Raw genomic sequence first — 14,930 nt, forward strand, 5'->3', positions numbered from 1 at the left:
GGAAATTTGTAGAATATATCTTATTGAGCCTGAATAGAGGCTATGTTACTCTGCATTTCAATTTGCATAACTCAAATGCACAAAAATAGCATACTCTGCTTTTAAATGATGTAAGTAGCACTTCTGACTTGTACTGTGTGTGGTGTATAGTGATAATGCAAAATGTTAAGAATAGGCAGAACACTAAGGTGCTAATTATCATAATTCAGTGCAAAATTTCAGAATAGCAGTGTTTACCTTGTTTTTAAATGTGATTGCCTGAAACGTGGTAAAAGCCATTTTATTTATTATCCAAATAAAGTATTAAACATAGCTGAATTCAACTGTATGTCTTTAAATAAAAAGCTCGTGGAATAGCTGCATTTGTGGCCTTGATAGAAAATTGGCTTATCTTAGATACCTTAGAAGACGCTTGTTACTGATTTTTGTATGAACTGTCTTGTCCGAAGCAATGCTTGCTATCATTGAATCCTGCTCAAAGGGCAAAAATACTTAGGGAAAAGCTCTGATCTACTGATTAACAGAAAACCCATTAAGAAGCTTGATGCTCCTGTATAGGTAGTGTTGGAAACTTTTTTATTCAGACTCTGGACATTGGTAGGTGAGTGAAATTATTTGTTACTGACTTTATTAGTCAGCAGGCATGGCATTTGGTTCTGGAACATGGTGGTCTAGTTGGTTGTTTCTGGGTGGGAGCTTCTCTGAAGTCTCCCTTGATAATTTCAGAGAGGTGCTTATTTCTTGGAATGACTGAATAATGTAAGCCAGTCAAACCCCATTCTGTAATTGTGTACTAGAAGGAGAACATGATTTGGACTCAGGCAGGAATGTGAAATGAGTAATCTGTCTAGTCTGCCAACTTGTGGCTCAAGTTCTTTGCTCTAAAAATATACATAGTCAGCACCCTGGTAAGTAGCTTATACCTGAGAGTTAGTAGCGCTGAGATATTCTTTCCACTTCCACGGCTCTGACGCTATCTGAGTGCCAGGTTTCCTCTTACTGACCTGCAGTTTCCCGTTTTCCCCAGGGACTATTTATATCCCTTTGCCTCCCAGTCTTTTTTGTCCTGTTGGCAGTCATGCTCCTTGGCTCCATGTTCCTGCTGTTGGCTGGCACCTGATGCCACTCTGCTATTGACTAGTCAATTTTTCCCTTTAAAAGGCTTTCACTCGTGACCAAATTAGCATTCTCCTGCTTCCTGTGGTGACTGAAAAATCACTCCTGAGGTACTTATCAGAAATCTAGGTAGGTGTGACTGACAGCAGAGAGCAAGCATCTTGGAAAGACAAGTGTGTGGTAGCCATTATTTCAGTGGTTCCTTTTTATGTGCAGCAATAGAGCAGGTATTTCTTTAACCATTTTAATATTATGAAAAGATTTCAGTTTTAAATGAATGCTTACAGATTTGAGCTTGGGGTATTTGAACAATGATAAAGGTAAACTTTGCTGGATTTTTACCAACCATTTCAAATTGGTGTTTTCAATACTTTATGTAATGTAATGACTCTTGTTTCTTTATCACTTTAACAGAGCTATGATGTATAAACCTGAGGTAAGAAAACACATAATCCCAGAAAACAGCTTATTGAGAAACATTGTATTTGATGAAGAATTTCAAGGGGAGCAGCTTGTGACAGAGGGTAAGCCTATAACTTGTTAAAAGGAAAATGTAATACTTGTTTTTGGGTGGAAAAATATCCTTTTAGGCTTGAATCCTAGTTATTTTTCCACACTATTTCTTTTTTTTGATAAATGTAGAAGCAAAATTCTCAATTTGGATGGATGCATTGGGTTTGCATGGCAAGGTTTTGGTAGTGGGGAGTGCTATAGAGGTGGCTTCTGTGACAAGGTGCTAGAAGTTTCCCCCATGTCTGATAGAGCCCATGCAGCTGGCTCCAAGTTGGATCCACCGCTGTCCAAGGACAAGCCCCTCAGCAACAGTGGTAGTGCCTCTGGGATAACAGATGTAAGAAGGGGGAACAAAAAAACCTGCTCAATTGCAGCCAGAGAGAGGAGAGAGCATATGTGAGAGGAACAACTCTGCAGATACCAAGGTCATTGAAGAAGGAGGGGGAGGAGGTATTCTAGGCACCAGAACAGAGATTCCTCTGCAGCCTGTGGTGAAGACCCTGGTGAGGCAGGCTGTCCCCCTGCAGCCCACAGAGGTTAACGGTGGAGCAGATACCCACCTGCAGCCCGTGGAGGACCCCATGCCGGAGCAGGTGGATGTGGGCCCAAAGGAGGCTGTGACCCTGTGCGAAGCCCTCACTGGAGCAGGCTCCTGGCAGGACCTGTGGCCCCGTGCAGAGAGGAGCCCTCGCTGGAGCAGGTTTGCTGGCAGGACTTGTGGCCCCGTGGGGGACCCACGCTGGAGCAGTCTGTTCCTGAAGGACTGCACCCTGTGGGAGGGACCCCCACTGGAGAGCAGTTTGTGAAGAACTGCCGCCCGTAGGAAGGACTCGTGTTGGAGAGGTTCATGGAGGACTGTCTCCTGTGGGAGGGACCCCACACTGGAGTAGGGGAAGAGTGTGAGGAGTCCTCCCCCTGGGGAGGAAGGAGCAGTAGAGACAATGTGTGATGAACTGGCCACAACCCCCATTCCCCGTCGCCCTGCACCACTCGGGGAGGAGGTAGAGAATTCATGAGTGAAGTTGAGCCCAGGAAGAAGGGAGGAATGGAGGGACAGTGTTTTAAGTTTTATTTCTCATTACCCTACTCTGATTTGATTGGTAATAAATTAAACTTAATTTCCCAATGTGAGTCTGTCTTGCTCATGGTGGTAGTTGGTGACTGATTTCTCCGTATCCTTATCTCCTCCTGTGAGCCTTTTGTTCTATTTTCTCTCCCCTGCCCAGCTGATAGGGGAGTGATAGAGTGGATTTGGTGGGCACCTGACATCCAGCCAGGGTCAATGCACGGCAATGGAACTTGCTTTCTTTCATGCAGTACCTATTTGAACAATTTACTGTACTCCCAGCAAAATGAAACTCCAGTCTATGAATGTTATAGCATTCAAAATGCTCAGTTTACTTGGAGAGTATTTGCCTTATTGATTGAGAAAGGTTCAATTTGTCATACAACGATATATCTTATGTTTGAAAAATGAGAGGCAGACAACTTTGCTGACATTAAAATATATATTTCCCTTCCCAAATTAAATAACTTTGATTTTTTTGTACTTCTGGTTTTGTTAGCAATGAAATACTAAAAAATAATGCAGTATATTATAAATGTGTCCTTGAAAATATCCAAACCACCCTGCCAAACCCCCCTCTCAGCTGTTTAATCCCATAAGTGTTATGAACAAGTTTACTGCCAAACACTATTTCTTGAACTAGTCCTATTCACATATAGGAAGATTTTACTCTTCTAAGCTACTGCTACTAAATCAATGTTGGAGTCAGACTCTTTCCCTATAGATCTTATGTTGTCTTTACTTGGAAAAGTAAAGATTGGTGATGATTAATCTTGGCTGAGGTGAAATCCTAGTGTCGATAAGATACTTGGGTACTGGAGTATGCTCTGAAATTGTTAAGCCAGTGTTAGAGCCTAGACATCCTTGATTATCTCATTGCCTTATTGCTATATTTTTGCCAATGGTAGCTTAACTTTTCCTCTTTCTGTAAGGCCTACCTCTTGCATCTTAATGTTTTTCTGTCTCTCTTTGGGAGCGTACTTTCATGAATTTGTGAAATACAGTTTATTATTCCCTATTTGGTCACAATTGTTTATTTACTCAAACTTACTTATCTTGGACATAAGAGATGCTTGCGCTGTTATGTACTGCTTTCTGTAGTCAGTCACTAAATTTGAGGTGAAGATTGTTCTTGTAAAAACCTAGGAGATAGACTTGTTTAATACTGCAAATATGCCTTCAAGGAGAGGGTGCTGGAAGAGTAGCTCTTAGAAAAGTAAATGAGGTTATTACTTATTTAACAACAATACAAACTTTAAGCCCTGGTCACATCTTGTCACCCAGTGATGTCCAGTGTGAATAGTACAATCTTATTGTACACAGATTAGTGGTCACTGACTTTTCGGTGGTAATACCCGTGGGGTTTCTTTGTAATGTTATTGTAAGTCAGATACTTTGCAGGAACTAATAGTAGTACCTAGGATTAAGAAATCTGATTTTTTTTTTTGTTTTCTGTAAGTTGCTATCTTTGAGCTGATAAGGAAGTGTTTTGGTTTTTTTTCTCCCAACACCTAAATGTTGGTGGAGTACTTTTTGTGTGTGTGTGGTTTTCGTTGTTGTTTTTTGTTAACTGTTTGGCCTTTTAAATGAAAGACTGGGAGATGATGCTGAAAAGAAGCTCAAAGAATAGAATGTCTTGGCTATAAGGATTGCTTTTAATGTAAAGTTAGATCCCTAGACTGTTCTGGCCTCCATTCCTCATTGCCTTAATCCACAGAGGTATTTGAAAAAAACCTATTAAGAATTTATATACTGACATCAGTGTCTGAAATAGTGCGGTGTCAGTTTTTCACCAGTGTGCTCACTTGATGCATCGGTGTGGTGTGGCTCAGGGCCAGCAGCTGGAGGGATCCATGTTGCATATATGTATGTTGCCAGTTGTGAGCCTTCATCCTGATCAGCCAGAGGGGATGAGGCCATTGGTGCTTGTTGTGTTTGTGAGTGCTGTTTCTGTCTCTTTTGGTCTGTGTGGCTGGCTCTGTGTGTGTGCATGTGTGAAGGAGGTGCTTACTGGGATCATGTGCGCAGCCTTGCTACCAGTTGGACCTGTGGCAGCCTCACCTCTGTCAGGCTACCAGATTCAGTTAGTCCCTAATACTCGTGTAGTTTGCTGCACTAATCGAACATCTCTTACATACTGATCTAAGATATTTTTGGTTGCTAAGGTATGCTTCAGTTACTAATTGAATAGGGACAGTGGTTGTTGATATTTAACATCTAGCAACTTTTTGTTCTAAAGCAGTCTAAAACGTTTTGTGACTTTTGTACCTGGGTCATCAACATGAATTTAGTTTCCAATGCATATCAGCATCTTGTCTGCATATGAAAGTATTGTTAAAGAGGAGGGAAGGATCTGTGATCAAGTATTCTTCACAAGATCCTCTTGCGCATTTCTAAGTATTGTATGATGTACTTCAGTATATTTGATAGGATCTAAGCCTTTGTATAAAATTGTTTCTGTCTGTTGTGATTGTGAAGATGGCACAGTCATGCTGTTTGTATGCTGTGATTTGGGTCTGACACTTGGGTCTGGAATTGTGTGCACTGTGGCCTTGGCATTCAAAGTTATCTTAATGAACTAGCCATTTTGATATTTTAAGTTGGTGAAAATGAGATAAGCTGTAAGAGTTAAATATTTTAATAGGATATTTGAAAATTGGGATTTCCTGAACTGAATGGAATTTAGCTGGGGGTTGGGGGAGGGAATAAAAGAAACTTAGAGTAGAAATAACAGTCATCCTAAAGAAAGAACACATTTCCATACTGAATTTTGTTACATACATGACAGAATAAATAATTAATTTATTCCAAAAACCACATTCTGTTAGATATCCTTTTACAGGAGTTAGCTTTGCTAACAAATTTCTAGATGCATGTAAATTCTAACTAAAACCACTTCTATAACAGTTGTTGCTCTGTCTTACCCATAGCTGAGCTGTAGAAGCTATACACAAATACTAGTAATTGTTCCTGGTATCTACTATGCAGCAAAGGAAACAGTGGTTTAATCAAATGTATCTCGTGTGAGAAGTGTTCCCTTCTTCATGCTGTCTATTCAATTTGAAATGGCTCAAAGCAAAGGAGTAAACTTGATTATTAAACATTTTGATGAAATATTTTATTATTTTTAAACCATACTCCTACATTCCTGACCTTTTGGGTATTTACAGGTATAATGATTAAATATTGAAGTGTTAGATTGAATAGATGGAGTGATTGAAAAATAACTTCTCAAGTTGAATCTCTTTCTGTGAAGCCTTAGCAATACGTTAGTCTTATTTGTCAGGGTAAAAAACCCTAAAACTTTAATTCAGCATAAAATCAGATTAGTATGTACTCTTTGTATAAAAGTGGAAAATATCTAACTTATAATTAAAAAGTTAAAATTGGTATGTATTTAGATTTATATGTTACATCTCATGCTAATGTTGATTTATGCCTGTTAACTGAACTTGTAGTAAATAATTTTTGGAATGATCTAGGATGACTTAGCCAACAGGTTATTAACTAGGTCTGTACCCTAAATCTCAGTTGTGTAATTTTTTAGTATTATAGATCTGTTCTTATTAGAGTTGTTCTATTACTCTCATTTTTAGTGTGTGATATCCCACGGGGGACAAATGATATCCATCTTTTTTACACAAAAATGCGAAAGGTTATCCTTTCTGTGGTTGGATATTCCACTTTTGATCAGGATGGATTTCGGCAGTCTGCTGGGCATCATTTGCAATCAGACAGGTAATATAAGACTGTCAAATAACACTGAACTGAAATGCATCTCCTTTCACGGAAGTTGTTAATGTCGGTGATGTAAAAGAAGTCAGATTTCAAGTGAAAGAGCTGGCTCTATAATGAGAGTGGCTCTAATGAATATCTAGGTGGCTCTTCTCACTTTGTAGTCTGAAACTGTTAACGATAACTTTTAAACTATTCTCTCAACTGACACCATTACCTTTATCTGCAACTTCCCGTTCTTCATCTGAAACTGGTTTTTTTTTTCCATAGGAACTTCCAAAGTGCATTTATTGTTGTAGTCCTAACAGGACTATAACTACTTCATTCCTTGTAATGAATTTTTGACGTCTGGGGTGGAAATAGAGATATATTACAAAGCCTTAGTGGTCTCTTCCTTCTCCAGCCCGTATGCCAGCCTTTCAATGTAGTGCGTACTATACTCATCAAAAAAATGATCAGTGCTGAGGCTATCCCATCCCAGGTTACTCCCTCAGATGAAGTGATCTATTACTGGGAGGATTTCTTTGGAGGACTGGTGGAGGCCAGGTTTCAAAATGGACCTGTCACTTTTATTTAGACAGGCTGCTGTAGCATTTGGAGCCCTGAAAAGGGAAAGATGTGTCCAAATCCTAATCAAGTCCTACTTACTAAGATAGTGTAGCATAAAACCAAAATACAGATGGGTTAACCTTAACACCATAAGGAATATATTTGCATAGGTTATTTCTTGAGTCTTCATGGTTTTTCTTCTCAAGATCCTGTTACATAGGTAAAGAAAGGGTCCTACCTAGTCCCGTTGTGTTTAACATCTACATATGTAGATGTTGTCTTGGAATTGCTTGTACCTGTTGAACTCCAGATGCTGAACACTTTGGGACAGATTTGTTGGCTAGCAAGGTGTCTGTCGGGCATAGTGGGATTGTGAAGGTAGAGGCTGGAAACAAATACCTGCAGCAGCAAGCAGGACATTTCTCTTATTTGGTGGTTGCCATTTGTTTGCTTTTTCCACTTGATAGCCTTAACAGTTGCTATAGATTTCAGTTTATTCCGTGGCTAAGCATCACGAGGCTCTTCGTTTTCTGAGCAGATTGTAATTCTTAGAAGAAATCTGAGTGTGTTAACCATTAATCTGACTGTTAGGAAATTCCATGTCAAGGGATTATGTGAATCGGTTGCCTTCCTGGTTCCACTGCTGTCTTGAGGGATGAATTCTCACAGGTGTTAGTTTAGCTGTCCTGAACTGAGTCAGGATTCTCAGAAGCAGAGGTAATAGGAAGAATAGCTGTATGTTTGGACAATGTTGTATGGAGCAAAAGTTATGTATTTTTTCTTTAACTGTTGATTTCTGCTTTTATTTTAGTATTTTAAATCAAACTTGTTGGGAGTTAAGCTTTTAACTTAAGAAAATACACTGAATCCCAAAATAACAGCTTCCTAGCTTTCATATATGGGCTTATCTGCCATGTATTTTGAAAGAAAAGGTGTGATATGCTAGGCCATGAAGATGATGAAGGGATTGGGGGATCTGTCTTGCAAGGAGAGACTAAGAGGTAGTTTTGTTTGGTGTTGAGCAGAGGTGGCTTGAGCAGGGGGAGGATCTTATCAATGTGTATAAATACCTGATAGGAAAGTAAAGAAGAGGAAGACAGTTTTCCCAGGGGTGTCCAGTAACAGAACAAGAGGCGACCTCAATTTAAACATGGGGAAAAAACTTTTTAAATTTTTTTTCTGGGGAGGGTGGTCATGCACTGGAACAGGTTACCCAGAGAGGTTGTAAAGTCTTTATCTGTGGAGAAATTCAAAGCCTCCTGCCCAATATCCTGAGTAACCTTCTGTAGCTGACCCTGCTTTGAGCAGGGGTGTTGGACTAGGTGATCTCTGCAGTATGTTCTTAATCTGAGTAAAATATGTATAGAGAAAGCATTTTACTTTATCACCTGAAGATAATTGTTTCTTTTAGTACCTTCCGTTGGAAACAGAAGACTTTTAAACAGTTGTGAAAAAAGCTAGGTCATGATATAGCTGCTCAATTTTTTTTTCTTAATAATAGAGAATTAAATGAAATTGATGGCCTATGTAAAGAACATTGTATTTCAGTATTAAATTTTGAGAAATACTAGAGTAGGCTATTATAATTACTCATAAGTTATTTTTATTGCTACCTTTGCCTAATGCAATCTTATTTTCAGATTTGAGAACTCTGTCAGACATATCAGTGCAGCTTTGGATGTTCTTCCTGTTAAAGGACCTCAGGGTCCTCCATTACCTGTGAAAACTGATGATCTGATTCAGAATAAATCAGACGCTCAACAGACTTGGGCTGTTAAACCTGAGCACTTGACTTTGACATCCCCTTCTATTAGTAAGTATTTTTTGAAGTTAATAAAATAACCATTCTAGTATTAAAATAACTAATACATACTATGTAATTATTTTGTGTTGTTAAATGTGGCTTGGCCAATAATCTTGCTGCAATAGCTTTATATCTAAACAGTCAACTTTGAACACTTTTTGTTAAATTCTTGGAGGTAGTGTGCTCTCTGTACATTTATAATATGTGCTGCGTACCTATGAAGATTTTAAAGCATTGTGAGGGTAAAAATAGGGTAGAAAATTCTTTATCTTAATTGTTACATCTCTGAGTCATGGGTACTTCTGTGAATTTTTGTGCATGTTAGCTTTTTACAGCTGCTTTTTTTTATTACAGGTGGAACAGCAGATACTGGACATGTACAAATTGTCAACAATTCTAAAAGGATGTTGGCATTTGAGCTTTCATGGCCAGCTCACTGCCTTACTATAACCCCACAACATGGAGTTATTGAACCAGAGTAAGTTGTTTTTTTTTTTTTTATAGGTTCCTTTACGTGTGAAAGTGTGGTGAAGTTTTGGAGGAATTTATTTGTAGTTAGTTTAGTAATTTAGTTATTTTAGGCATTTTAGATAGTTTTTAGGAGTTTATTGTAGTTTGTCAGCTAATATGCAAATCTAGCCTTTATAATTCAGAACCCTATCCCTTTATAATTCTTTACAGAGGGAATGTTATTCTGTCTCCTACAAAGTTACCTGGAGGCCAGGAATTTTCTGTGCCTGGACATGCTGCTATTATTGCATAATTTTCCCGGAGCTGGATGGTCAACAAAGCTGAAGCTTTGTTTGAAAATGACCTGTGTTTAAAAACAAAAAGGCTTTCTTTCCCCTATGTAACAAACAAAGAAACAAACCCCAAAATAACAGTTCTTATAGAATGCTTCTCTTCTGGGGACTTAATGTTTTCTTTTGCAAAAGTGATGATATACGTCAGAACTTGAATGTGGTGGGTGTTTTGCATTCTGACAAAACTGTTTTTTTGCCACTCAACTTTTGGCTTCTCAGTGTCTGTAGGTATGGAAAGGATTATAAGCCAGTGTCAGGTTATCTGTGTCTTAATTAGCAGTAGTTTGGAACAGTACTCATCACTGCATGTGTGTATGAGACTCCTCACAAACGTCAGCAAGTCTTTCACAATAAAATGCTTGAAAATTCTGACCACCTCTCGCTTCTAAGTTTATAATGTTTTTTTAAGGTCAGTCCAGAAAGGCTTTTAAGAACCTGTTATTTGAACTATTATCTTCAGAAAAAGAAAAAAAAAGTCTCATGTTCCACAAATACTAGGTTTTGCTTTCTGGATTTTATTTAGGTAATTGCTTTAACTTTGTAGATGTTTGCCCAAACATCTACAGGGTTTTCAGTCCTGCATCACTGTGCAAGATGTGATACATTCAAACACTTAACTCCATATTCATGTAGATGTGAATTCTCAGATGTACTGCTGGGGAACTTTCATCACTAGTGAGAACAAAATAAAGAGGATTCTCTGGAAGGGCTAGGATATCTGCCACTCCTTGCAGATTCAATCAATGCCAAGAACAATGGTTTCAAAAAGAGATAACAAACAGCTTTCCAGTAGCTGTGAATATAAGGACATCTTGAGTGTTCCTAGACTCAGGACTGTCTGTGGAGTGATTTCTTAAAAAGAGGGAATTGAAGACTGTCTGCAAGGAATTTTCTTGCACTGCATAATTTCAAAATGTGTTCCCTTCACTTGGAAAAGAATGAGCTGAAAACCTCATATGTTGGGTCCAAGTAAGTAGTCTGGATCAAGTATGAAACAGACCTGTGGGAACAGCTGACTTAAGCACATCTGTGCTTGCCCAGTTTTCTACTTCTCGTGACCATCTCCCTGTAGTGCCAAGAGCAGTCCTCCTGTCAGGACAAGAGCCAGACAGAATCTTTTATACTTATGCATTGTGATGGTTGGAGTTGACAGAATTCTTGAACTGATTTAGGCCAGGGAAGGAGAAGGTCTGATTCCTCAGTGGTGGTGAAAGAAGGTCCTAAGATCAAGGGCAGACTCTGCCACACTAGAGCAAGCAGACCATGCCCTGTTTCACCTTGACTAAACCCCTTAAGTTCCATGGAATGAACTAAAGGCAATTCTAACCTGCCTGAATGTGGAATAATGAAGTCTTGAGTCCCTACTGAATGTGGTAGCATTCCAAGAGATTTTCTCCTGGAGGTGAACTGAAACTAGCCTCTGGTGTATTGCTGTGCCTCGGTGTTGGGAGTATTGGTAAGTGCTGTGAAAGGAATTGCACTTTTGGAGCAGGGACTGTTGGAATCCCTAAAGGCTGCAAGAGCTGCCTTTGGAAACTGTTTATTCCCTGGGCTCTGCCTCTTTCCATGGCAATAGAAGTACTGAGAGGTAGTGTCTTTAGGTTGAGTATGACTCTTCTGAGAGACATGTGGTTTGTGACTCTGTGCAAGTTGGATTTGCATGAGAAGTTTGCAGTAAATGACAAGACAAGCTGGTAGGAGCAAAGACAGTGGAATGGTTTGTGGTAACAGATAGTGTGTGTACTTAGTAAATCATATTCTCACGAGCACAGCTTGTATGTGAGAGAGAGAACCATGAGTGAAAAGATTTTAAAAACTGCTGAGATTGAAAAAACTCCCACAATTCTTTAAGGAAATATCTGTATCTTGATTTAACATTTTAAGGCTATCGGTTAGTTAAAGTTTGTAGAGATAGTCATGTTGTGACAATGGTTATGGAACTGACTTTCCTATGGGGACTGATATTGTTCCTACACTAAACTTTTCAGATGCGAAGTGCTGTGAAAATGACATATTAAACTAATTCTTCAGGGGTAGCTTGAGTGCTTTTGCTAACATACAACCAATGACCTTTACTTCAGTGATTTTGTACTAGTTTTTTTAATTACTTCAGTGCTTACTTTCTCCCCTCCTTTATTTGAATGTCTCTAGTATAGAATATGGAACATGTAAATCAGAATTTATGTTCCCACTGGTCAAATTACTGTGTGATGTCATAACTGCTTCAAGTGAGTTAGGCTCTTCAGTGTCCTCTACTCCAAATAACTATAGAAAGCATTGATAACATTGAAAGGCTTTTGTTTTTTTCCAAGATCAGTTCTGCATGGGAGGGAGGAAAGCAAGGTGCTTCTCTAAAACTATGATTAGTTCAAAAGCTTCTTCAAATGCAATTTGTGGAGTGTATGTTGTTTGAACAGTACAATTTCCTTGTTGACTAGTATCGAAGCTTATTTTGCTGAACCGTGTAGTTGCATGCCTGCTTTACATGGCCTGACTGGTTGTATATGTTAACAATAGATAAGATTTACTCCTTCCCTAAGGCCCCTTATACAACCATCCATTACAAGTTTGTAAGGTGTGTTAGTATTAAGTTTCTGACTACTAAAGCTTGATAATATAATGGGTAGCTGAATACCTTAAATTTTACTATCTCTACATCATCCTAACTTACCTGCTATCTTAAAAGTGCATCTTTTGGGTTTTTTGGGGGGGAGGGGTGGGTGGTGCGGTGCAGTGGGATCTGTTGTAGATGCTAATATTTTTTTTCTTTTATTAGGAGCAGTACCCTAATTCTGGTGAGTCCTAATCCATCACTTGCCACAAAGCCTTCATTAATTCTTTGGAGTGGCCTAATCTATATCCATTGTGATAACGGACAGAAGGTACGTGGCTTACTTGAGAGTTGAGATTGCAACTGTTTATTTTACTTTACTGGCTAAGGTTTAGTAATACTGCTAAAATCTTTTAGGTATGAGACAACAGTTCTGTCACCTTCCATTATTGTCCTTAATTTTTAAAGTTCTGTTAAAAAAAAAAAAAAGAATAAACTTTGAGATGCTATTTTGCAAACTGAGATTCTTAGTTCTTCATCTCTGAAGAAATACTATGATGTGAACACTTAATTGCCAACAAAATTGCACCTGTACACCCACCACTGCCTTAGACGTTGCTTTCTAAAATAATATATGTATGTACACATGCATATATAAAAGTAGTCTATACAATATTTTAAAATAAAAGAAGTTAAAGGAGGTTATTGGGCATGTCACCATAGCTCCTTCTGAGCTCTTTTAAGGTAAAATTAACCTTCTGGCCAACAAGTCTGTGATAAAGAATATCTAGAACAGGTTCTTGCTCTTCATGCATTTTAATCCAATACTTTTCCCTGGTTAAATTAAAACATATAAATAAAATTTACGAAGCCAACAGTTGGTAATATTCCCCAAAGAAAGAGACACTGCTTTTTTTTTTATTTTTACAGCCAGTATGTATTTTGGATTAATTGTAACAATGCATGGAGAGAAAAATAAGACACTGAAGGGATAAAATGGCATATCTACTTTCCTTCTTGATGGAGGAAGGTGAGATATAATACAGAATTGGAAACTGCTTTATAAAAACCCCAAACAAACAGGGAAGTTGTTGAAAAGAGTGAGTTGAGAAGGGAATGGAGACTGTGCACATATTTATGTTTTACAGTATGAGAAAAGGATTTAAGGGAAAGAACCTAGTAGGACAAAGTAGATAATGTAGCAAAAGCAATCAAATTGTAAGAGATCTGGTAGTTGATAATGTTCCTGCCATTTCTTTGCTACCTATCCAATGAAGCAAAAAGTATGCAAAGATTTTACTGGCATTAACTGAAGTTTTTAGAAGTGCTAATTATGCGGCAGAAGTGAACACAAAGCTCGTTCTGTGTGAGGCAGCTCTGTTCCTGTTCTCTGCAAGCAGAGAATATTGTAGTTGTCATCAATTAAATTTAACTAGTTTAAATTATTATTCCTATTGAATTAAAATGTCTACATAGTAAATTTTCCTGTTCTCCTAAATTAAGCTTGTCCTAAAATCTTTAAACTTTGTGAACTGAAATTAGAGAAGGCCTAGGGATTTACTGTATGAGACGCTTTCTCTGTTGGAATGTAAAGCTGAACAACATGAGCACTTACAACTCAAAGAAATACAGCTGAATAGATTGACTTGTTAATATATCGGTGTTCGCTGTTTAAATCTTTCTTTTTCTCCAAATTGTGCAAAAGTTTATTAAAGTGCAAATTCAAGAGGCAGTCGCGCAGAGTGTGTCTGGAACAGACTTTCCACCTAGAAGACGTGATATATTTGCTCCACAGTCTGAAAGTTCTGCTGTTCATGTGGCAAAGCCTCTCTCAGCATTCCCTCTAACAAAAATGGAAATAAAGAATAGAACCATTGTTTTTCCTAAAACAGGACCTGGCCAAAGCTCAGGTAATGCTGATTACTTAGTAAATCCAACATCTGTAGTATATTGTGTTCAGAGGTTTTGTTTACTGTATTGCATGTTTGGGAACTTGAATGCCTTGACTTTGTTATTTTAGTCTAATTAAGTGTGATTGACCCGTTCCCTGCTTCTAATTTTTTGTTTGAAATGTTAGTCCTTGTGATGGAACTCTTTTCAGAAGCCCCCTTTTTTTTCTTATTTCCTCCCCTTCCTCCTTATGCAGCATATCCACACTTTGTCCCACAGATAGGTTTGCATGCAGACAGGTAAGCCGCCGATTTTTCAAGCAACTATGCTGAATGCAACCACACTGTGCCTGGGCAGAGAGGACGTTATGAGGTTACTGTGTTTTGCTGAAGCTTTTTTGGGTCAGTGCACTTTTTGCAGTAGACCCATTTTCTTCCTCTGTATATGTGTCCCTAAGATGTGAGGTAAATCGATCTGCATATAGCAGAGAAATATTCTTCCTTAAGACAATAGGAGTGTCAGCTGTGAATCTTGCTATCCTTGTCTTGTACTCAATGATTGACACTGTTGATAATGGAGTCTTAAATCCTCAGTCTATACCTTTAATTCTTGTAATGCTTAAAATGATCCAGATTACTGTATGAAACTGTCATTGTGTTATGTAGAGACCACAATTTTTGGTATTGCTTAGTGTTCTTTTCTAGGTAATGAGGAGTTTTTTTAATGATCGCTGATGCTACATTTCTACTTAACAGACTTGAGAACTTTCAAGGCTTAAGTTTTCAATTATATCTGGGGTTTTTTTCTACAGTTTTGAAAGGAGTATAATATAATAGTCCTTTCCTTTCCTATTTTTATAAATGTCCCATTTAAAATATATGTTGCTAAACTTCCTGCAGTGCT

The 14,930-nt window shown here is 38.3% G+C and overlaps 1 protein-coding gene across 3 annotated transcripts in view; it reads left to right on the top strand.

Annotated features, from left to right (window-relative positions):
* The window catches only part of CEP192 (centrosomal protein 192), a 79,593-nt gene that overhangs the window by 49,633 nt on the left and 15,030 nt on the right, over window positions 1-14,930 (top strand). For 2 of the 3 annotated variants that reach the window (XM_064443059.1, XM_064443060.1), the window contains 6 exons: window positions 1,531-1,640; window positions 6,292-6,433; window positions 8,620-8,792; window positions 9,138-9,261; window positions 12,363-12,468; window positions 13,843-14,047. In XM_064443059.1, the coding sequence (XP_064299129.1) occupies window positions 1,531-1,640; window positions 6,292-6,433; window positions 8,620-8,792; window positions 9,138-9,261; window positions 12,363-12,468; window positions 13,843-14,047 (860 nt within the window). Of the gene's footprint in view, window positions 1-1,530; window positions 1,641-6,291; window positions 6,434-8,619; window positions 8,793-9,137; window positions 9,262-12,362; window positions 12,469-13,842; window positions 14,048-14,930 lie in introns of those variants that run through there. The other variant, XR_010371515.1, reaches the window with a different exon arrangement.

Source organism: Phalacrocorax carbo, chromosome 2 (genome assembly GCF_963921805.1).
Source record: "Phalacrocorax carbo chromosome 2, bPhaCar2.1, whole genome shotgun sequence".
Lineage (NCBI taxonomy): Eukaryota > Metazoa > Chordata > Aves > Suliformes > Phalacrocoracidae > Phalacrocorax > Phalacrocorax carbo.